Source organism: Schistocerca nitens, chromosome 7 (genome assembly GCF_023898315.1).
Source record: "Schistocerca nitens isolate TAMUIC-IGC-003100 chromosome 7, iqSchNite1.1, whole genome shotgun sequence".
Classification (NCBI taxonomy): domain Eukaryota; kingdom Metazoa; phylum Arthropoda; class Insecta; order Orthoptera; family Acrididae; genus Schistocerca; species Schistocerca nitens.
In genome coordinates this window covers 373338889-373364631 of record NC_064620.1, presented here as the reverse complement: position 1 = coordinate 373364631, position 25743 = coordinate 373338889, and the positions used below count along the sequence as shown (strand labels likewise).

General features: G+C 45.2%; 1 protein-coding gene across 1 annotated transcript in view; it reads left to right on the top strand.

Moving 5' to 3' along the window:
- LOC126195243 (microtubule-actin cross-linking factor 1) overlaps positions 1-25743 on the top strand; it is a 503782-nt gene that overhangs the window by 96014 nt on the left and 382025 nt on the right. The window contains exon 2 of the mRNA XM_049933770.1: positions 1042-1103. Within this exon, the coding sequence (XP_049789727.1) occupies positions 1042-1103 (62 nt within the window). The remainder of the gene's footprint in view (positions 1-1041; positions 1104-25743) is intronic.

Here is a 25743-nt window from a genome sequence, read left to right as displayed (position 1 = left end):
ATAGCGTCTTGTGGACGGTGCGGTCACTGGAGGCGAATTAATAACTCGGATGAGGAAATAAATAGGGCGGGCCCGTTTTTAAAGGAGCTATCGAGGCATTTGCTTTAATGGATTTAGGGAAACGATGGAATCCCTAAATCTGGATGATCAGACTGGGATTTGAACATTGCTCCCCCTCCACCATCACCACCCCGTACGAGTCTAGTGTTCTAGCTGCGCCACCTCTCTCTGTTTGGGGAAGGAAGCAGAGGTTGTTTATGGCGTGTAGAAGTCATCGTTCAGATATTCGCCAGAAGCGCTCTACGGGGACAACGCAACATCAAAAGCAAGATGACTGTACCAGGATTTGAACTACACTCTTCGCGAATACGTATAGTTTGTCTAAACATCCCAAATGACACGCCTGTGAAATTTGTTACTAATGTTCCAGTATCTCGTTGGAAGAACGCTGTCGTTAGTTTCACTATCTTTCTTAGTCTCTGCATTATGTCTGCAGTATGTCACTGGATTAGAGTTGGAGGAGTGCAGTCGCCACGAGCGTCAAACATGATTCGTATCACCTCATCTTGAATCCTGTGAGGGCAACTGATCATCTTTATCTAATTACACTGCACACGTTAGCCTGTATACAGCTAATAAAAGTCTTTAGTAGCGACTGCATGCGCAAATATTTTCTTCAAATCATGTCTGAATTTTTGCTTTGGCTGCGTAACCGTTTTTGCTGTGTTGTTTATATCGTTGTAGTTGTAGTGACAATAGAAGAAGACTATGAAAAATGTTTTGAATAACTAATGATAAACTTTAAAAACACATATTAGACACTTTGTCGTGTCTTCATAAGCAGTGTTTTTTATTTATTTATTGCTAAGAACAATGGTATTGGCAGGTATTTTAGAATGTTTACTTAACGAGTTGACGACTGTGGCGTGATAGTGAGAAGTTTATTTTTAACGCCTGTTCCTGTAAAAGATAAACATTTCGCTGAAATGTTGCCATGGGAATTGGGAATTTTGCCTAACAAGTTTCTTTCCATTGTTTCAGACGAACGAGATGCAATCCAGAAGAAAACGTTCACGAAGTGGGTCAACAAGCACCTCAAGAAGGTAACGCCAGCTGCACCGCCGTGTTGAATGTTAACCTACCAGCCCTTTCCTTTATCTTAATTGCTGCTCAACGGAAACAGTCTATGCGCAGCAAAATTACTCATCATGCGGCCAAACCTGCTTTTGTTATGACAGTATATGTGTTCTAAAACGTCTTGTCTCGGTGGATGTGGACTTCAGGAGTTTTAAATCTAGTCACACGGCCCTATTTTGTCATGGCGCGTACCTAGCGGTTATCTGATGCAAAATGGAAGACTACGCAGCTGTCGCTTCGTACGGTGTCAGAATTGACACTTTCTCACACTTCTAAAAGATCTCTCATTTATTTCAGCTCGTCGGCAGTACGTAGCCTAGTGGAGTGGTAAATATTTTGCTGTTATGTTCTTATGAATCTTTGTTCCTGCTCACAACCGGGCTTATAAGGAACTACTTCTTCTCATTTGATCAGTCTTAACACTACTTTCCGATCATCAGTGGCAATTTCCGTGTATGTTCTGGATCAGTTGTTGATAGTCGAAGGTTTAGCTAATGCGATTAATGTGTTTCCGATGTCCATTTGGACCAACAAGTAAACTAGTAAGCACAGTATTTCTAGACTGGTTCAAAAAAATGGTTCAAATGGCTCTGAGCACTATGGGACTCAACATCTGTGGTCATAAGTCCCCTAGAACTTAGAACTACTTAAACCGAACTAACCTAAGGACATCACACACATCCATGCCCGAGGCAGGATTCGAACCTGCGACCGTAGCAGTCGCACGGTTCCTAACTGAGCGCCTAGAACCGCTAGACCACCGCGGCCGGCCTCTAGACTGGTAAAGTCGTTTTCTTCAGGAGATAGTTCAGGCAGGGAGCAAACGTAAACTAGCCAATAGCAGACCCAGGCGCCAAAATAAGGTGTACTGTAATACTGACACTGGTAGATACAGTGGTGCATCTTTTTCAGCTGAAAGATAGGATTTTGTCGGAGAGAAATATGCTCGTCTGCTTCTCTTCTTCCCTCCGATTGTTAGCCCAGCAACAATAACTAACCAGTGCAAAAAGGAATCTTCCCGCGAAATTGAACAGGTGGGAACATTTTGTAGAAACTCGAAGTCTATACACAGTAGTGATGCGCATAACTGTGACGCTTACGTTAGACCCGTTGTATTAAAGTTGTTTTCCGAAAGCACTTTAATACGATGATCAGTTATCATCAGAGAGGAGACTTTGCTCCAGGGTAGATAACTGAACATAAACAGAATATAGAAGTCTCAGACGTGAGACCCATTTACAATAGCCTGTACCTGCCGTCTTTCTGAGAGGAGGTTATTAGATGTCATTGCAGAAGTATATTTTCGAAGGTCGCCCCCCCCCCCCCCCCCCTTACGACGGGAGGGAACCATTAGAATACGACCCGACAATGTCCAGAATTTCTTTTGATGTTAAATTTTAACGTCCATGAGAATCAAGACGCTCATACACGAACAGTGTTCTTGGTGCCTACATGGGGAGCTCACTTAACATGAAGACGTCAAATTTAACATACACTTTTTTAAATTAGTAGACAGAGATTTAAGTCAGCAGTAGTACCTAAAAGGACAAATATTTTGCTGTAACTGAAGCTATTGCCATTCTGATAATATTAGTGTTCCTTTAAATTGATATCTGTACTTTTTAAGGGTAATGGAAATGAAACTACACAGTGTCGGCTGACTTTTGGCTCAAAATTAACACATTTACGCGGGAGCATGAACTGCAGTTTTAGCTACAACTGTTGTAGTTGTTAATGTTAATATTACTTCGTTCATTAACCTATAGGTTAAGTGGATTGCTGCCACTTGTCTACCTTGTTAATTTTAGGACAAGCTTTGCAACCTGCGTCATTAGCAACCTCCTTTGTCTACGCACATGTAGGATTGCCTCGAATCAGTATGGAAAGTACATCGTTCCATAAAAAGTAATTGCTTAATAATACAAATACTAGTATTAAGTAATGGGTTTTTGTTCCTTAAGCCACAAAGCTATCGTTTCACTGGTGTGTCCTAATCTACTCATTAGATTTTGCGTGTTACTATTGATTTTGTCATTTGATTTCTTTTATTCCATATGCATTTCGGGAATATCCTGTAATGTCGCTATCTAATTACACGCCTGTGCCTTGAGACCACGAAGGGTGGCGTTGTAGTTTTCTTAGGCGGTTGATGAGAGTGGAATGCTAACCACACAGCTAGATACTTGCTGCCTGGTGTACTATTACATGCGAAAAACCTTGTGTTGATATATTACTGTGAATATTTAGTACTCGTGAGTGACGTACGCTACTGTTTAGTGATCGTAATTTCATGACGTGGAAGGGGCGATCAATTAGGAGTGGTTTCTTACTGGTTGTGTATGTAGCGTTTTCCTGTCGATGAGAGTGCGTTCGGCGGCAACATTTTGGCTGCGCATATTGGGGCCACAGTGACGCACCTTGGGCCGTGACGTAATGGTCTGAGCTAATTGTTAGAGCGGCGAGTAAACAGGCGCAGCCGGAGAAAGAGGGCGCATTCGGCGCGGGGATGAAGGCGGCGATTGTGTGCAAATGGCATGCTAATCCGCAGAACTGCGCGCCGTAATGAGGCGTGAGCATCCGGCGTCTGGCTGCGTGTGTAGCGCCCGAGCAAGGTGAGGGCAGCCGGCAAGGGGCGTATCGTTAGGAAAGCAGATACGATTTACAGCAGATTGTGGAAAAATAGAGACAAGTAACTCGGTTTACCATGGAGGAAATGAAATGAAATGATCGTAAGGCATTCGGGATAGTTCGGGCGCCGTATTGAAAGTCCTTTTTTGGTGACGCCACACGGGCGACTTGCGAGTCAGTGGTGATGAAAATGATTATGAGGGACACACAACACCCAGTCCCCTGCGTGGTAGGCGGTAACGCTAACATGGAGGAAATTTCGGCAAATAAGACTGTATTGTTGAAACAGCAGTAATGTACCTGGGTGTAACAAGTTGCAGGGATACGAAATGAAACGGACCCATATATGCTTATTCTTGATAAAGTAGGTTGCAGACCTCGGTCCGTTGGTAGAGTACGAGGAAAATGCAATCAGTTTACAGAGGACATTGCTTACAAAAAAACTCGTGCGGCCCATCCCAGAATAATGCTCAGCGTACCAGATAAGACCAACAGGGGACACTGAACGTATACAAAGAAGGATTGTAGGAATGGTCACCCATTCGATAGCGTCGCCGATATTTGAATGAGATACGTTTGAAAACAGACATAAAGTATGCTACGGAAGACTGAATACAGAGTTTCAAGAACCAGCTTTAAGCGAGGAATCTAGGAATATATTCGTACTATAACCCCATGCGCATCACTCTCGCAGGACTGCGAAGATAAGATTAGATGAAATACAGCGTTCACAGGGGCGCTTAAGGAATCGTTGTCCCGCGGATGAAACTGGAAAAAGCCCTTATAAAAATGTTACAGTGGGAAGTGTCATCTGCCGTGCAATCACTGCGGTTTATAGTCTGTACACTTATAATTCGTGCAGACACCCTAAAGCGCATTAGACCCCGTTCAGTCTATCGGCAGCGTCGGACGTTGCTTTTGAGACGGGCGGAAAGGTCCACTAGCAAAGGCCCTGGGAGAACGCATTCAAAGTCGTCACGAGTACAAAGGAAGTTAAAGGGCAAAGTTCTTCATAGTCAAAACATGCGAAGTGGTTGCAAATGCCCACAAGTTTATGAAGAAAGACGACGTGCTACGTGCTCTGTTGAATCTAAAATCAACATTGAAAATAGCGCCGAAGCAGCTGGTGTACCGTTCACTTCCGTTCGGCGAAATACTTACGTAATTACTACGAACTGTTTACTTAAAAAGTACCCAAGAGTACAGACGTGAGTGCAGTCCAATTGTCTATCTGGAGGAGACATAGGTTCACACTTGTCGCACGACATGGATTTCGCAAATTATGGAAAGTGACTAATCTACTACCTCAAACTGTCCTCGTTGTAGATAACGGCCGGCCGGAGTGGCCGTGCGGTTCTAGGCGCTACAGTCTGGAACCGCGAGACCGCTGCTGTCGCAGGTTCGAATCCTGCCTCGGGCATGGATGTGTGTGATGTCCTTAGGTTAGTTAGGTTTAAGTAGTTCTAAGTTCTAGGGGACTGATGACCTCAGAAGTTGAGTCCCATAGTGCCCAGAGCCATTTGAACCATTTTTTTTTTTTTTTTTTTTTTTTTTTGTAGATAACGGCACGTATCACTATAAGCAACTGACTCGAGCTTCAACATCAAACTGCACGAGAAAAGAAATGATGTCCTGGTTAACAGAAAAGGGAATTCCTTTCCACAAAGCATTCTGAGACCGCAGTTGTATTCATTGTCCAAAATGGAAGAAAGGCCACGTCGCTTATCAAAAATAGACTGTGTTTTAACCGAACATGGTCATAGTGTGTGAAGTTCCTCCATACCGCCCAGAATAGGATCCTAATGTGACATTCAGAACGATCACATTGAAACTTAAAGATGAACAAATAGCTTGCATAACAAAAGAAAAGAAAATTGAGGAGCAGTATATTTCAAATGAAGTTTACTGTACCAAGCGCTGGGGTGATCATAAATGTGGGGAATAGTGCAGACTCGAATAATGATAGTGCTGGAAGCAATACTGATTCTGCAAGTGAAAATCACTGACAATCACTGACACAGCCAGTAGAAGGGAAACAGACGCGGCTACTGAAAATGAAGATACTTCGGTTGGGACATTTTCTAAATGTGTTTTGTGTGTGGCAGTGGTGACAGAGAAAGATCCACAGCATTAGTCAAACGATGGACTGTGTTATCTGTAATGTGCAGTTGTTTCTGCGATTGCTCTAAAGATCTGTGGATGGCTTTTTGACAGTGAAGCTACGTTTATGATCAGATTGTACGTTTCACTTGGCCGTGCTTGTAAAATAAACCCGCTTACATTTTCTCATGTACACTCGTGCCGCATCTAACTCCTTTGCTTGTTCGCGACACTCCAATACCTCTTCCCCTCCCTCGCATTTCCCCTCCTGCATACGAGTGCCCTGTTTGCATGAATTGTAGATGTTAACCAATGGCGCCGTAGTCAGCATACTTCGCCTGTTAATAAGACAGCTCCATGTTAGAGGAGGACGGCAAATTGTGCTGTGAAAGCGAGCCAGCTGGTATGGCCTGCTGGGTCAAATTGCTCCGGACTGTCAGTTTCGTGTAACCGGCACATTTTTAATTAGTCTGCCACATAAGGGAGATTTAAACGGCGATGCAGGTCGCGTGGAAGTGATGCAGTTCGGGCTATAGTAAATCTTTCGTGTTTCAGTTACGATCTCTCTCAAAATTTCACAGCATTCAGCCAAGATAACGGTACTCATTACTTGACGTAGATGAAACGATAGAACGGTGGAGAGTACCTTTGATATGCAAATAGACTTGTGTGTATCGTCCAGACATCGAGAACATAAGAAATGTACAGGCACTAATCTGTCCAAGTGCAATACCGTCCTCGTTTTCATAAATTGTTCCACGTAGTTAATATTTCTTAGATAGGCGCTGGAGTTTGAAAGATGCATGGAGCTCCCACGAAGCCACAGTAGACTCGCTGACCAATAAACACCACTAGAAAACCATTTCATGTTTATATAGCTGCTGTTGCGCATAAAAATACAGGTCTCCCTATTTGCTAATAATCTTTAAAGAAAAGCCTTTTTGTAGCGGATGTACTTCAAATTGTCCATCGGGAAAATATTTTTTGTGGTCACTGCAAACATCAAGTTGACCCTCTGTCCGAACATGAACTCCATATTCACATTGTAGCGTCAAACGGGTGCTCGTGTGTAGGAAAAAGAAAAGGTAATGCTTTTATTATTGTGACGACGAACTGTCAAAGAGATGAATCCGTAGCTGCCCTACTGCCGCAGTGTGCTAATTTCCAGCGCTTTCGCTTCACATTGCGGGCTAAGGACGCATTAGACACGGTTTGGAACGATTATGCACAAACGTAACAGACATATGGTTAATGAAACGTTTGAAGTCCTGTAATACAAACAGATTGTTGTTGTGTAACAAGAAGATAACGTAACCTGAGATCTGGTGAATAGACGAGTTTGAGAGGTGAATGTTTACCTAATTCCTATCAGAGGCCCACTGAAAAATTTAGCCAAATGAGTCGATACACAGTTATCGCATCTACGTATAAATGTTTGTGGTGCAGGCCCCAAGTCTGCATACAACCTTCATAGCCTGCGCGTGATTGCGGCCCCCGCCTAGGAAGACTCCACTGAGACGTTTGCGTTTTTCCCTTTTCCCTATTTGAGATGTTTAGATCTACTGTATCTACATCTTACTGTAAGTAATTCTGTAAATGCTCGAATCGTGCCGAGCTCAGGACTGCGTAACGGTCACACTGCAGAATTAACCTTCTTTTTCTGAAGGGGAACATAATCGTACTATATATTGCACAGTTTCCATTTTTAATATAGCTTCAGGATTTGTAGTTAGACGAGCTGAAATCCTTGGCTTGAAACGTAAACACCGGAAAATAGTTCCGCTCAACAAGCGTTCAGAAATTTTGTCGGCACGAACAATATACTAGCACAAGTATAGTGACACATACGTTCTCATGATAGCGGTAAACATTGTAATATCACAAATTAATACGTATTAACAACACTGATTTGATAATCAAAATATCCACGGGTGTACTGCCGGTCTACAGTGACCAACGGGCACAATATTTCGGCGATCATACGTGTCGCCATCATCAGGTGAACTGACGGACTGAGCTGCTGTGAACGTGCCGGCACGGAGATCCGTACGCTATGGCTGCTCAGGGGGAACTGGGTTCGGTCGCGGCGCGTTCACAGGAGCTCAGTCCGTCAGTTCACCTGATGATGGCGACACGTATGGTCGCCGAAATATTGTGCCCGTTGGTCACTGTAGACCGGCAGTACACCCGTGGATATTTTGATTATCAAATACGCCGGGAGAAACTCAAGAATCACAACAATGATTTCGTTCTTTTGTGGCTTACCTGATAACTACTTAAAACGCATGCAATAAGTATTACGTAAAAACTAGCCGAAATCGTCGTGCTGTTTATTAATGACTTAAGTGACGTGAAGACGTAGTCAGCGTGTGTGCCTCTTTTACGGTGAGGCGCGTCTTGACAAGTTCCCGACGCTACAGGCACTTGGACCCAGACGGCTGGCAGAGTAGCAATCATTGATGGAACGCATCAGGCGTGCCGGAGTTAAGGACTGTGAATCACGTCCTGTCCGGCGTGCGTCACGAGAGTACACCGTCGCTGTCCTGAATCATCAAACAGGGCCAGCACGTGCTGACTTCACTCCCAGGGTGAGGGCAGCTGTCTTAATGCCGAATCGTCATATGTGGGGGTTTACATTTGGAACCTTTCCTCGCGGCTGCAGGGGTTTGCTTACTGAAGTCGTACCCCAGGAAAGTTCGCTTAGGTTGCACACTTCCTGGCTTGCAACTCATTCAGTCAGTTGTGCGTGTCGGTTTTCCCCATGATGTTCCTTCAGAAGATAGATACAAACTTGCTCTAGTATATTATTCGTGCCGGCAAAATTTCTGAACGCTTGTGGAGCGGAACTATTTTCCGGTGTTTACGTTTCAAACCAAGGATTTCAGCTCGTCTAACTACAAATCCTGAAGCTATATTAAAACTGGAAACTGTGCAAATTTCATATACAGCACGATTATGTTCCCCTTCAGTAAGTGAAGGTTGGTTCTGCAGTGTGACCGTTACGCAGTCCTGAGCTCGGCACGATTCGAGCATTTATAGAATTACTTACAGTAAGATGTAGATACAGTAGATCTACACATGATTATGAAACCATTGGCGGGCAGTAACTTCTAAGGACGCACTTCATGTCGGGAGCAAGCGAATCTTATATTGATGTGTGAAAAGCATAACATTTGCAGATCTGTCAAAACTTTTATCGAATTATAAAACGTCATTTTCCTAACCAACAGACCTACGAATTGGAAGAATATCTAGAAATCCATTGAAACTTCGGCACTCTGTAAAGCCAGCGGAGTCATTAGTGTTCACGCGACGATAGTGCGTTTTCCAAATTATCAGAAAAGTTGTTGTTTACACACAAATTTTCCTTTTGGCATTCCGCATCACAGTTACCGTCACGTCTTGAAAATAAGTGAGCAAAGTGCAGTATAATTAGACTTGAATAACGGGCCCTGCCTTGCTATCATATCTTTCGTCCTTTATACTGGCGCCACCCACCAATCACATCACCCCCTCCCGCTTGCCGGCGCTATTAAATACGCAGGTCAGACATGTACCACTTGTCTTGACGTGGTAAAACTCGGCCGGCCGAAGTGGCCGTGCGGTTAAAGGCGCTGCAGTCTGGAACCGCAAGACCGCTACGGTCGCAGGTTCGAATCCTGCCTCGGGCATGGATGTTTGTGATGTCCTTAGGTTAGTTAGGTTTAATTAGTTCTAAGTTCTAGGGGACTAATGACCTCAGCAGTTGAGTCCCATAGTGCTCAGAGCCATTTGAACCATTTTTTTTTTTTTTTTTTTGGTAAAACTCTGACAGAGTGCAGCTCACTACAGCGAACATCACGTTGCAAAAATAATTAGGATGCCTTTTTAGAAAAAAATGTGTGCTGTCACCAAGTATACGTTACACGGTTTATTTTTGTGTCCGCACTGTCTATTACAAACTCGATTTCTGAATGTGCAGACGATACGGAATTCATTCATTGTTTGTGAGCGTTTCCCTCCAAAATGGGGGGTGGGGGGGAGGGGCAGATTAAGAAGTTAACTTTTCTACCAGATGTGTAAAATAATGTAACGTACCTGTCGAGAAACCCAAAAAGGTAAATGTTTAGCGAACTGTTGTTTGAAAACGAGCTCTATCACCAAACTAAGCACTCCTTCCCACGCACTTGTTTATGCAATTAAAATGTAGTGTATAATGGACACTTTTTCTTTCGCTACACAGAAAGAGGTGGCAGCCTTTGGACAACCCATATGCTGCCCTCTTCTTTTACCTGTCCCTCTAAGTTCAAAGAAAATCCCGCGGCATTTGCGTGAAGTTAAGCCCAACTTCTCTCGAATACAAAAGAAAGGAAGTTATATTTTAACACCCTACCGACGACGAAGTCATTAGAGTCACGCAAGACCTAAATCTGGATGGCCAAATGGGAATTTTGAACTGCTGTGCTCCCGAATAAGAGTCCAGTGTATTAAACATAGCATCACGTCACTCGGCACATTGCGTTAGCATTGGCCTGAAAACTATTTGATAGGAGGTAGTAGAATATGCGGCTCCCGCCCCGGATGGAATGCGCCCGGCGGATTAAGGACGACGGCCGGTGTACCGGAGATCCTGGATGTGGTTTTTAGGCGGTTTTCCACATCCTACTAGGTGAATATCGGGCTGGTCCCAACGTCCTGCCTCAGTTATCCGTCTCGCAGACATTTGCAACACATCCACACTATTTCACGTTTACACTAGACACAGGCAGCTGGGGTACTCTACTTCCGTCCCAGGGGGTATGGAGTGGCGGCAGGAAGGGCATCCGGCCACCCCTTAAAAATTAACCGTGCCAAAACCGTACTTAACCCTGCCGACCCTCCGCACAATGCGGGATCAAGGCAGTAGCAAAAGAAGAAAGAAGTAGTAGAATATGCGGCTCCCGGATACGGAGTGCAATGTTCCGCAAACTGTGCAGACGAAAAAATAGACGGCAGTAGTGTGCCATCCACTGCCGAGCCAACCGATTCCGTACAAGGGTCGTGCGCAAGTGCCGGGCCTTGCCTGGTGTTGAGCCATCAGTCTTAATGTACGAAGTGTCGACCAGCAGGTGGGCGTGGTGAACGCCCCTGCTGTTGCCGCATTCCAGCCCCGCCTCTCAGGCTCCCGCGTGTTGACAGGTGGCGGCCGAAGGCGAGCGCGTGGGCCGGAGACTTGAACGCCTCGCCAAGCGGCGTCAGCATCCCACGTTCCGCCAACGGCCGCGCGCGCTTCTGCGTGGCAGTCGGCTCCGAGTCCCCTGGCCGCTCTGGCCTGAGACTGCTCGCCCACTAGCTCGCGTCTCTACCGATCCGTACATCCACATACGATAACTGTTCGCAGCTTACCCTACTGCTATAGGGGAAGTCTAGACGAACAAATTAATATAGTACACACGTGACCTATGAAGCATGAAAACAACCTCAGACTGGCCTACGAAAGCTACCTAAGATCCAACGCAGACACGTCGTTCGAGATCACCTTTTTGCGCAACCTGCTTAGTCGGTCTTAGCCGTTTCGAGCTCACTTCTTTTTCTCGCTAAAATCCTCCGTGAACATTAAACACACCTTGTCCTTGCACTTACAAATTGTAAAATGACGTCCCTGTACATATTACAACAAATTTGGTGAATTTTAAAAGCATAAAAAATGTTCAAATGTGTGTGAATTCGTGAGGGTCCAAACAGCTTAGGTCATCGGTCCCTAGACTTACACACTGCTGAAAGTAACTTAAACTAATCTATGCTAACAAGGGAACCTCCCCATGGCACCCCACCCCCCTCAGATTTAGTTACAAGTTGACGCAGTGAATAGGTCTTGAAAAACTGAACACAGATCAATCGAGAAAACAAGAAGTTGTGTGGAACTATGAAAAAAATAAGCAAAATATACAAACTGAGTAGTCCATGTGCAAGATAGGCATCATCAAGGAGAATGTGAGCTCAGGAGCGCCGTGGTCCCGTGCTTTGCGTGAGTAGCTGCGGAACGGGAGGTCTTAGGTTCAAGTCTTCCCTCGACTGAAAATTTTACTTTCCTTATTTTCGCAAAGTTATGATCTGTCCGTTCGTTCATTGACGTCTCTGTTCACTGTAATAAGTTTAGTGTCTGTGTTTTGCGACCGCACTGCAAAACCTTGCGATTAGTACACAAAAGGACGTGCCTCTCCAATGGGAACCGAAAACATTTGATCGCAAGGTCATAGGTCAACCGATTCCTCCACAGGAAAACACGTCTGATATATTCTATACGACACTGGTGACGGCATGTGCGTCACATGACAGGGATATGTTGTCGACCCATCTTACTTGTACACTTGGGGAATGGGTAAAAAGATTCTTCTACCTTGCCCGATTTAGGTTTTCTTGTGGATGTGATAATCACTCCCAAAAAAGTGATGAAAACATAAGAGTTTGTCACATAAACTGCAACAAATGACTGCAACTGTTTCACAGTCGCACAGTTTTCTCTGTGCTCTGTCAAAACATATGTTTTTAACGTTTTCAAATTTTTCCGTGTGTAGACCGTCCAATCTTGCATATGTCCAAGCAAATCTGAACATGTCCTGGAATTTTGGAGAGAGAAGTTGATTATGTGTGAGTCCCTGAACTTTGATAATTGTCTGAAAATAAAAAAAATAAAACTTTTCACTCGAGGGAAGACTTGAACCAAGGACCTCTCGTTCTGCAGCTGCTCACGCTAACCACGGGACTACAGCGCTCCTGAGCTCACATTATCCTTGACGTTGCACATGGACTACTCAGTTTGTATATTTTGCTTATTTTTTTTTTCATAGTTCCACACAACTTCTTCCTGTTTGCTCGAGTGATCTTTGTTCAGTTTTTCAAGTGCCAACTTATAACTAAATCTGAGGGGGGAGCGATGGGGAGGTTCCCTTGTAAGAACAAAACACACACACACACACACACACACACACACACACACACACGCGCGCGCGAGGGAGGACTCGAACCTCCGGCGGGAGGGGCTGCGCACAGCATAAAATTAACAATTAAATAGTTTTGTTTCTCTCGCTTTCTTGCTACGACACTACTGTACTTGTAAGGATAAACTTCAGATCCAAATGTAAACTTAATTAGCTTTTGCATAATGTTTACAAAAGTAAACGATAACGATGCGAAAAAGATTTAAGTAGTTGACCGAGTCAGTCGCGTAAGAGGACGAGAAAATATTCAAAACCTCGGCCGGCGCACATGCGCTGTAGCTTATGTGACTTTTGTAGCCTAGTTCGAGGTTTCCCGGTGTGATAAACCATACCTGTCTTATATAAAATTGCTCGTATCGACTTCCTCTACATCACAAGGTACGTGATAACATTTATCGTTTACACCTGGTATCTTTATACTCAGCAAGACATCGTACGATGCAAGGCGCAGGTTACTTTGTACCACTGCTAGTCAATGACTTTCCAGTTCCACTCCGTAAGGGAGCGAACAAAAACCGACAGTTTGTATGCTAAGAGATCTGATTTCTCGTATCTCGTCTTCGTCCTCATTAAGGGAAGTGTACTTTGGCGGCAGTAGAATCATTTTGCAGCCTGTTACAAATGCCATTTGTTCGGCGAAAAGAACGTCTTCACGAAGCATCTCCGCAATACTCGTGTTGTAACCAGCCCAGCAGCACGCCTTCCAGTTGCTTCGCTGACCTCCTTTAATACGATGTGGCGGTAGTTGCAGTAGAATGGGTCGCACAACGACTTTTGCACATGGCATTCGTTGCAGATGAACTACACTTTCTTCCAATAAACCGAAGTCTACCGTTCGCCTTTGGTGCAAGTGACCACACGCGATCGTTCCATTTCATCACGCTTTGCAGGGGTGCGCCTAAATATTTAATTGACGTGGCCGTGTCAAGCAATACACCACTGATACTGTATTCGAACACTACACGACTGTTTTTCCTGCTCATCGGAATTAACTTACATTTTGCCGTACTTACGGCAAGCTATTGTTCATTACATAAAATATAAATTCTATCCAAGTCATCCTGTACCGTCCTGTGTAGATAATGAACTATGTGAGCCGTATTGGCTCTTGATACTGGTTAACTATTATGTAATTACGTGTTCGGCCTCATCCGGACACGTAATTTTTGAGGCACGTGTTTGTACTAGATACATTATGTGGTGGTTTGGTAGGTTTGGATTTTATTATTATTATTATTATTATTATTATTGCTGTTGTTGTTTGTATCGTGTTCCTCCCCACCACCACCACCACCACCACATATCGCAACGACCACAATCGTCAGCAATATCGGTAACACAACACGTTATGGCCGGCCGAACTGGCTGTGCGGTTAAAGGCGCTGCAGTCTGGAACCGCAAGACCGTTACGGTCGCAGGTTCGAATCCTGCCTCGGGCATGGATGTTTGTGATGTCCTTAGATTAGTTAGGTTTAACTAGTTCTAAGTTCTAGGGGACTAATGACCTCGGCAGTTGAGTCCCATAGTGCTCAGAGCCATTTGAACCACAACACGTTATCGTTGTCGCCAGTATCATTATCATAACACTATGTTCAAACCCATAACTCTGTATCACTCATTGGGATACTTTACACACCAAAGTGTTTTGTATTTTCTATAATCTTCGATTGTCAGTTATGACAAACGCCATTATTGAACAAACTGACAAATAGCATTGTTGAACATTCCTGAGTGCGGCCTTCCTTTGTATGGAGGAAGCGGATCTGAAGCAGAGCCGCAATTGGTTTTTAACATCCGTAAGCTGGACATGTGGTAAGTGGCATCGAGTATGAAGGAAACAGATGTGTGCGTTAACGAGGTACAAAGGTGGAAGCTATTATTTTCTTATGCACTACGTTTGCGAGTTAATGTGTTCTCGTTCGAAGCGCAAAAAATACTGACTGCAACATGCCACTGTTTAATAGCATCTGGTAGCAACTGCACTCACGCCACGTACGGAAGTGAGAAATTCGCAACGGTTTCTAGCGTACAGGAGTGAGTTATTACGCTATTTCAGTTACTGAGGTATGAATGAGTCACACTTCTGCACATATCTGCAAAGCGCTGTCATATGCCGTGGAGAATGGCGTGTTAACGACTCCACGGATCCTGAAAAGGAAACTGACTGCATTACTGTTTTCGGAACGCTAATGTTGCTTTCTGTTCGACTAATATTATTTTTACATCTTCATTACTGTTGGTATCAGTGTTAAAATTTCCACAGTAGCTTCCTCGAAATGACGTGGCTCTTCTCGGGTAGCGCCATTAGGAAACGTAGAACGCTATACAACTAGAGATTTCGCAGTGTTCCGATTTAGTTCGGCGAACTTCAGTTCAGTAGTGCAAGATGCAGGGAAGATCTGCATACTTTGCAGCTTTCCCCACCGCTTTTGCTGTTTCGGGTAGTGACTACATCGATGCACGCTTGTGAGCTACAAGTTACTGATTTCGCTCTTTGAGGAGATCAAGCCTTCCGGCAGTTGTTTCACGCCTTGTATTTCTGTTGCTTTCGAACGCTGCTCACAGGTCGAAGAGGACGACGAAACAAACTAATTACATGCTTCATTCTTTACGTTTCTCTTAGCTCATGCACAAAGCGATGACTCCGCAGTTTCCCTATTTTCATAACAGACAATAAAACAAACGACTGGTGTTACGAAGAGACATATTTGTGTACTAAACATAGTACAGGAAAAAATTAGTTTATCGTCGCGTCGATAGAAAGACCACTGTAAATTGAACTCTGTATGAAGGGACGAGGGGGGGGGGGCGAGAGAGAAAGCATCTGTCGTGGTCTTTTTAAACGGGACCAGCCGACCATTTGTCTGAATTTATCAAACGAAATAAAAACCTTAAAGATAATAAGGGGTTTGAAGCCCACGTTTTGCCGAATGCAATAACACGCTTCACTATGTCACTCGTTAGAAAATATGAGAAACATGAATGAACATAGACTCATTGGAACTTGAACTGGGTCGGTCTAATGTTAGCCTCTCTGCGAGTCCAACATTGGCTTGCAAGCGCATTCTGTACTGGCAGACATCGTCGCATTAGATTCTTCTGGGTTTAACCTTTTCAAAGGTTTCACCTCTAGTGTTCATCACCTATAGCGAGATAGTGATTCCTCTTATAGTTCATCAGGAGGAAGCTGAATATTCAAAGATGGATACACACAAAGGCTCCGTTACAAATGAATGATGTGGTGCATGTTAAGTAAAATGCCATCCTTCTTTAGGTAGTCTTCTGTTGAGAGAGAGCTTAAAAAATTAGCGTTGTGTAACTCCTATTCCTCGTGACGCTACCTATGGAGAATGACAAGACTCCAGCACTGTTGTTTGTAATTCATTTTGCCCTTGCTCGAGTTAATGAGGAATGACATAGCGACGTTTGTGTACGTCTATTGGGACTGTCAGTGGAACTTTCAGCTATGAGAAGATGGAGAAATAGCAAAGGAAAGACAAGAACGCCGATTAAAATATCAGTCTCAACTAAACAAACAGGGAAGAGACAGGTTGCTGAACTCCGATACGCAACAGAGACAATGTCAACACTGTTAATATTACTAGTTTACTTTGTTATGGTAAACACCAGCAGATGTTACTACCGGTAGAAACGAATTTCGCAGGCAATGACAGACTTTCACGTTTTCACATGGGATTTGTTCGCCAACGTGATCTGACACCCCAACTCTTTCCAGAGGCAGTTACCGGTGCATTTGGCACTCTACATACTTCGATTTCCATCCGAAAACGGGCACCCTTGAAGTAACCGCGTTAACTTCTGCAATGATTCTTAAAAGTGTATGGAGAAAATCCCGAGGGACGTTGGGGCGATGTAAATGAAATTTTTAAAACAGTCGATATCTTTCCAAATAAAATACCGTTGGTAACATATTTGAACAAGAAAAGTAAATTTCGAAGATATGCGCGGGGAGTTAAACTTTTTTTCTCCACCGGGAATCAGCGATGTGAACTTACACTACGAAAATCCTCAAAGTTCACACTTCTGACTTGTTTGCTTCCTGACCTGCCAGGATCATCTCAAACAAATTATTTGCTGTGAACCCATAGTACAGTTGATATCAGAACAGAGATTACGGAGCAGTAGTTGTCCAGATGTTTGATTTATTGTATTTAAAAACGTATTTAGGGAAGACATGATCTCATCATCAAGTTCTGTAAATCAGAAAACTGGAATTATTATTTGGTATACTAAGATACATGTAATGGGAACCTGTGTGCACTGTCCATGTAGTTTTATGTACCTTAAAAGTAACTGCGAGAGTTATACCAGAGTAGGTGTAGTTCTTAGTCTATGTTTCACAATGCATGCTTGATTATTTTTGTCGGTGCCTAATGGCATAATGCTTTTAATGTAAATAATTCTGTATGGACAAATAGACAGGTTTCCATTACAGCCGGCCGTGGTGGCCGAGCGGTTCTAGGCGCTTCAGTCTGGAACCGCGGGACCGCTACGGTCGCAGGTTCGAATCCTGCCTCGGGCATGGATGTGTGTGATGTCCTTAGGTTAGTTAGGTTTAAGTAGTCAAGGGGGACTGATGACCACAGAAGTTAAGTCCCATAGTCCTCAGAGCCATTTTTCCATTACATGTATGTCGTTGTTTGTAGAACTATAGCATAGGATTATGTTTTTCCGAAAAAATGTCGTGTTTTTAAATCAAATACGTTACACACTTTGACAACTGGGGACGTTGTCATCTCCGTACTGATTATCTCAGAGTTTTCATTTTTATGGGTGAACAGAAAGGCGCATAGGTTTTGTCGAGTGAAACATATGGATAGTTTTATATTCCCAGCCTATACATTGCACCTTGAAATACGAAGCTCTTTTAACCACTGACACTGTTTCCGGACATTTTATTACAAGAAATCTCGCCAAAAACAACTCTTTTTGCCTTTACTTCGAAACGTATTTTTATATTTCGTAAGCTCTAATACAGAAACCACAAGATACGGAACTTAAGCCGTAGTAAAGTATGTTACAGTGAGGTATGCACTAGTTTCAACCTCTGGCTTAAAAGCGCTCTTGCATCGCTTTGGTTCGTGTTTTCGCGTCGATGAAATGCGACACGTTGTGGTCTGCTGGCACATGTTGGCGACTAGTGGAGCGGCTCGATGGTGGAGGTGGTTCGTTACGAGGCGGTTGTAAAAGTGAAGGATGGAGCGGAGCGCTAATGAATGCAGCTTCAGTAGGCGCAGGCGAGGCGAGGCCGGCTCGCAGAAGGGCCGCCCGCCTCCCCGGTGGCCTGCCCGCCACGCCCCACGCCTGCAGACACGGCGTGGGCGGCGCCGCACAGCGCAGAGCGGCCCACACCGGGCCTTGGCGTACTACGCTGCGCCACGCCTTATGCGGCCGATCGCCGATTTGCGGGTGTCCGCTCCGCGCCACTACAGATGGGAAATAACCGGGCCCCACACGGCGCGGTACATTTCATGTAGCCGGGCAGCGTCCTGTACTCCAAACGACGACACCGACGCGTTGCAGGGGTTAACGTGCGGGACAGAGAAGTTCAAATAATGTGTCCCGTGAATTACCAACACACATATTTTGCAAGCCAGCATACGGTGCATGGCGGACGGTATCTCGTACCACTGCTGGTCATTCCCTTCCCGGTTCCACTCGCAAATGGAAACGACTGTCTGTATGCTTCCGTTCTACCCCACATTTTTCTGAATTCGCGGTCCTCACGTGAGATGTATGCCGGTGGCAGTAGGGTCGTTCTGAAGGGTGCCAAAAACGTTGCTTCTCTTAAACATACTCAATAGTCTTTCAAGGAAAGAACGTCTCCTTCCTTCCAAGGATGTTCATTTGAGTACCCAGAGTATTACTGTAACATTCTCGCGTATTGATCGGTAGCAGCCCGCCTATGACTTGTTTCGATGTCTTACTTCAATCCGACCTAGTGGTGATTCCAAACACTCGACCCGCACTCAACCGTGAGACGCATAGTTGTTCTGCACTGAGGTGATTAGTGTCATGGGGCAGCAGTGTGCACATACACAGATGGCAGTAGCATCGCGTACGCAAGGTATAAAAGAACGCCGCCACGGTAGCTCAGCGTGTTCGGTCAGCCAGCTGGTTGGCCTCTGAAATAAAAAAAAAACTGAGTAAAAGAATCGACAACGAACTTGAACGGATGTCATGTGACGTCCGCAATCACCAAACACAACGATCAACAACGAACAAAATCCAGGAAAAAAAAGGTGGATAGAGCTTCTGCCATCTAAGCAGGATGTCCCGGGCTCGAGTCCCGTTCGGGTAACACATTTAAACTAAAAGCCGGCCGGTGTGGCCGTGCGGTTCTAGGCGATTCAGTGTGGAACCGCGCGACCGCTTCGGTCGCAGGTTCGAATCCTGCCTCGCGCATGGATCTGTGTGATGTCCTTAGGTTAGGTAGATTCAGTGTGCGATTTGCAGGGGGGGTGGGGGGGATTTCCCCCCTTCTGCATCAGACCATCCCCTCCTCTGACTTTAGTTTATGCATCCCAACCTGGGATGTTTATTTCCCACGCACTGGAGTAAAACTTTACATATAATTTAAATTTGTGGAGCTGAACACTGAAAGTTTTTAATACAGTCTTACTATTAATACTATTAATATGTTTGCTTATTAATTTTGAAAAAGTGTTACGTAGTAGTTAAGCATTTCAAAACATTTAGAACTAAATCATCATTCTCATGTTGTCATTGTTGCTATTCGTATAAGGTGAGTCATCCGTTTACTTGCGAGCTTGCGAGGGAAGTAGTGTGGCAGTCATACCGCAGCAGTCGTACCGCAGAGTTGGGTGAGCTGGGGGCTGAAAGTCCCACCCCGGGCCCTGACACAGGGTGGTGACCGCCCCGGTACCTCTGCGAACATTCACCGTTAGGCCACCTTTTGGCAACAGTATGGCGCGGACTAACGCGCCTGGGACGAAAGCACACATTACTAAATAACGCACCATCGTCTGCTTCTAGTTCCTACGATACTATTTCGTGGACCTTCTTTAAATACTCTTCTCTTCCACCATCGTTTTCTTTTCCTTTGGTTTTCATTTCCGTTGTTAGCTGCGTGTGCGAGTACCAAGTAGGCCGCCGCTGCGATACTTTATCATCCTTTATACTGCAAGACCGACACACGTGTGGCACAAATTCTGTTGCTTTGGTATAAATTAACCTGCCGCATGCAACATACGCCGCAAGATGTTGCCTGTTGTAGCATGCTACAAGACGACGCACGCCACATTTCCGTAGCATGCCACAATGTTGCAAGACGTCGCCCCAGCGTAAACGAGGCTTTAGAGCCAGGTCTGTATTGTATGGTGGATGTGATGTGTTGCGTACGAAACTAAAACCTGCAATCAGATACAAACGTCGTGGACGCTCACCCACATTCTGCCAAACGGACAGCCGTCGCAATAAAGGAATTGAGATTCGAGGTGCTGGAGCATCCACCATACAGTACAGACCTGGCTCCAAGTGATTTTCACATGTTTGGACCCTTAACGGAAGCACTACAGGGAAGAAGATTTGAAAGTGATGAAGGCGTCATTGCTGCGGTGCAAAATTGGTTACAGATGCAACCAAAAAACGTATTTTCTGATGAAATAAAAAAAAAACTCGTAAAACGTCAGGAAAATTGCATTGAAGTCCAGGGAGGTTACGTAGAAAAATAACGCATGTTTCAGTTTTCTATCATCAGAATAAGTGCAACTTTTCACAAATGTGCCTTTACTTTTTGAATTCCCGTCGTATACCTGTATATACACTCCTGGAAATTGAAATAAGAACACCGTGAATTCATTGTCCCAGGAAGGGGAAACTTTATTGACACATTCCTGGGGTCAGATACATCACATGATCACACTGACAGAACCACAGGCACATAGACACAGGCAACAGAGCATGCACAATGTCGGCACTAGTACAGTGTATATCCACCTTTCGCAGCAATGCAGGCTGCTATTCTCCCATGGAGACGATCGTAGAGATGCTGGATGTAGTCCTGTGGAACGGCTTGCCATGCCATTTCCACCTGGCGGCTCAGTTGGACCAGCGTTCGTGCTGGACGTGCAGACCGCGTGAGACGACGCTTCATCCAGTCCCAAACATGCTCAATGGGGGACAGATCCGGAGATCTTGCTGGCCAGGGTAGTTGACTTACACCTTCTAGAGCACGTTGGGTGGCACGGGATACATGCGGACGTGCATTGTCCTGTTGGAACAGCACGTTCCCTTGCCGGTCTAGGAATGGTAGAACGATGGGTTCGATGACGGTTTGGATGTACCGTGCACTATTCAGTGTCCCCTCGACGATCACCAGTGGTGTACGGCCAGTGTAGGAGATCGCTCCCCACACCATGATGCCGGGTGTTGGCCCTGTGTGCCTCGGTCGTATGCAGTCCTGATTGTGGCGCTCACCTGCACGGCGCCAAACACGCATACGACCATCATTGGCACCAAGGCAGAAGCGACTCTCATAGCTGAAGACGACACGTCTCCATTCGTCCCTCCATTCACGCCTGTCGCGACACCACTGGAGGCGGGCTGCACGATGTTGGGGCGTGAGCGGAAGACGGCCTAACGGTGTGCGGGACCGTAGCCCAGCTTCATGGAGACGGTTGCGAATGGTCCTCGCCGATACCCCAGGAGCAACAGTGTCCCTAATTTGCTGGGAAGTGGCGGTGCGGTCCCCTACGGCACTGCGTAGGATCCTACGGTCTTGGCGTGCATCCGTGCGTCGCTGCGGTCCGGTCCCAGGTCGACGGGCACGTGCACCTTCCGCCGACCACTGGCGACAACATCGATGTACTGTGGAGACCTCACGCCCCACGTGTTGAGCAATTCGGCGGTACGTCCACTCGGCCTCCCGCATGCCCACTATACGCCCTCGCTCAAAGTCCGTCAACTGCACATATGGTTCACGTCCACGCTGTCGCGGCATGCTACCAGTGTTAAAGACTGCGATGGAGCTCCGTATGCCACGGCAGACTGGCTGACACTGACGGCGGCGGTGCACAAATGCTGCGCAGCTAGCGCCATTCGACGGCCAACACCGCGGTTCCTGGTGTGTCCGCTGTGCCGTGCGTGTGATCATTGCTTGTACAGCCCTCTCGCAGTGTCCGGAGCAAGTATGGTGGGTCTGACACACCGGTGTCAATGTGTTCTTTTTTCCATTTCCAGGAGTGTAGATGATTTTGTAAATAAGCTTTAGCTATAATGTACTTTTAAAGATATAACAAGGGATTGCTTTTCTGACAGTGCATACGCGTGAATAGTGAGTTTCGGCATTAACATCTGTTTATAAATAACTGTTTAACCATGGGTAACGCCACGGTCCAAGCTAGTAACATATGTAATTATACTAACCCCCTAAGACATCCCACCCACTGGTAAAAGCACAAATCGCACACTGGTTAGATTTAAGTAGTTCTGAGTTCTAGGGGACTGATGATCTCAGATGTTAAGTCCCATAGTGCTCAGAGCCATTTGAACCATTTTGTAAAAGAACAGTGCATTGGCGGAGCTGTCATTTAAATTCAGGTGATTCATGGGAAAAGCTTTCTGACCTGGCCTGATTGTGGCCGCACGACGGTAGTTGGAGCTAGACGCACTTAGGAAATCGTCAGGGAATTCAGTATTCCGAAATCCACATTGTCAAGAGTGCTAAGCATAACAAATTTCAGGCAATATCTCTCCACCACGGACAACGCAGTGGCCGACGGCCTTCACTTAACGACCTACAGCAGCGGCGTTAGCGTAAAGTTGTCAGTTCTGACAGACAACCAACACTGCGTGAAGTAACCGCAGCAATCAATGTGGGACGTACGACTAGTGTATCCGTTAGGACAGCGCGGTAAAATCGCCGTTAATCGGCTGTGGCAGCCGACGACCGACGCGAGTGAGTGCCTTTGCTAACTGCACGACATCGCCTGCAGCGCTTCTCCTAGGCTCGTGACCTTATCGATTGGATCCTAAACGACTGAAAACCGTGACCTCGTCAGATGAGTCCCGATTTCAGTTCGTAAGTGTTGATGGTGGGGTTCGAGTGTGGCGAAGACCCCACGACGAAGCTATGGGCTCGAGTAGTCAACAAGGCACTGTGCAAGCTGTGGTGGCTGCATTATGGTTGGGATGGGTTTACATAGAATGGAATGGGTCCTTTGTCCCAACTGAACTCATCATTAACTGGAACTGGTTGTGTTCAGCTACTTCGAGATCTTTTGTAGCCAATCATGTTTGTTCTCGGGTTGGGGATTTTCTCTGTCCGGGCACTGGGTGTTTGTTTTTTCCTCATCATATCATCATCATCATTTGTGACAGTGGCTAAATTGGACTGAGTAAAGAAATGGGACTGTGTGAAAAATTAAGGCTTGTATTGGCGCTGATGACCACACAGTTGAACGCCCAACAAAACCAAGCATCATCATCATGTTTGTTCTCAAACAACGATGGAATTTTTGTGGATGACACTGCGCCATGTCAGAACATTCTGGACAGTCGAGCCAATGATTTACTAGTATGGTTTCTTGAACAACTTCACGGACGACTGTTCCTGCCAACCTTCTCGTGTCCGAGCTAGTGTGTCTCGAGTGACAGCGACGTCGATGAGCTGTTAAACCATTTACTTCGTCCCTGGTCTCTACCAAATAATTTAAAATGTGTCTTCAATCAGAATTACTGTAGTGCCCTTTGCTTTCTCTGGTCTTCGCAGATCCCAGCCAGTTACAGCGAGACCTACAGTATAATGTGGTCGCAGAGCCACGGGGCATGTTGGCGTTTTTGACAACAACGAATCATTTCCAGTGGTGAATGAAGCGGTGTAACTTACAGAAAAAATCGCTGGGGTGGCTCTGGTCTTTAGGTCTGTTGTCAGACACTTACCTATTGAACCACGGAGACACCAAAATAATAAAACATGTCCTGAAGGTGAAGCGGCTGCTGGTGTGATACTTGTATTGTGATTGATTTTATTTCGACATCATTCCAGTGGAGATGGAACCAGTTAAGGCAAGGGTCATGTCGGTTAACGCAGAATCGCAGACACAGATCGCATGATTCTTTTTAACGTATTCTAGAGTTTGCTAGAGATGAAAGTAATATTAAGTTACGACCAGAAGTTGATCATGGTTTCGAACACCGGATGCAAGAATGTAAGCTTTCTTCTAAAATGGCTAGAGTTGTTCGAAATTAGTATTACCTTAATAGGACGAGGAAGATGATGGTGGTGATGATATCTGGGATCAGGGAATATTCAACATTCAGTATTCGAAAAAAGAATTTAGGTCGTTGCCTACCGACACTGTCCTCCGCTCCACCGTCGCGCAGGAATTTCGTGACTGGAACTGTCTGGGAAGCTCATGGGTCCTCTAGTTCGGAGTTCGTTTTTCCCTGTTTCTGTTTACTGAAAATGGCAGAACGGCCATGTGCAGCAGGAGGCGTCGCGTAATGGCTGGCTTGTCGGCACGGGAAGTGCGTCGTTAGGCCGACTAATTAAAAGGCCATCGCTCCAACGAAAAAGCTTGTGCCGGTAGACAACAAAGGCAGCGGTGTGAACACAAGCGACTAAGTCCTAACGACGACGAACAAAAGCGACTGCGGCGAGGACAGCATTGCATCTGCTCGTAATGTGGCGCGAGTACAAGTCGCCACACGTGTACTTCGTCAAACACGTCTTCCCTTTTGTCTTCTCTCATGCATCTAGTGGAACGATATCACACATTTCTCTCTCTTCGTTACATAACTGTCTCAGGACATTCACTGGACCACTTTTTCACTAATATTGTAACAGATTTCAATAGGATCACAGAGGTTCTTTTTATTTATGAAGCGCTGATGATTGTTTCCTAAGAGAACCGAAACAGCTCATAAATAAAAAGATTGTTTGTAATCCAGTAACTGAAAAAACTAATATATATTATGAGGATCGTGGATTCCAAGACATTATATCGAGGCTTAAAAACATTTTTCGGATACTACCTTTTTTCTGCGATGTTGCTCTCTTCTTCGTTTGAGTAACAAATCTTTAATTCAGTAGGCCATGCTTCAGCTTTATAGATTTGGCGTATTTGGTGGTGTTTGGCGTATTAAGTTCTTTCTGCATCACTCCCCTAAACGGTATAGTTACAAACAATGTTAGCTCTTTATAATATTAAAGATGTGCTCAAGTTGGAGGATGGTTACAATACCACAGGGATTTACGAAGCTTGGAGCTGTTGTATAAGATACAGGTCCTCCTAGCTGCGGCTTCACAAAATGGTTCAAGTGGCTCTGGGCACTATGGGACTTAACGTCTGAGGTCATCAGTCCCCTAGAACTTAGAACTACTTAAAACTAACTAACCTAAGGACATCACACACATCCATGCCGCCCGAGGCAGGCAGGATTCGAACCTGCGAGCGTAGCAGTCGCACGGTTCCGGACTGAAGCGCCTAGAACCGCTCGGCCACACCGACCGGCGCGGCTTGACAAATGACTTAACAGTTACAGAAGTGATCTACAGCTTATCTTGGAGTCTGAGCTCAAACAGAGGTCAGCTTTAGTTTGTTAAAATACTGTAGCCGAAGAAGCAAAGCATTGCCTCTATATACTTACTTTTTTCTATCTCTTACCACTGTTTCGTTGGTAATGTTTGGTGCCTATGACTTCCAGCACGTTAGTTTTACCTTCTTTTTCTTACCAGTCAGTCCAGCCTAAATATATTTATTGGAAGTTGTATATACATTAATTTTTGTACACCTTCCTCACTTAATTTCCTTGTTACACCAAGTCTGACCGGTCTTATTGGCGGTCATATATCCATTGTTAGCTGTGCATCCTGTTTTTGTCTTCTTATTTGAATCGTTTTTAAGTAAAACTTTTGCGGCACCGCTGCAAAGCA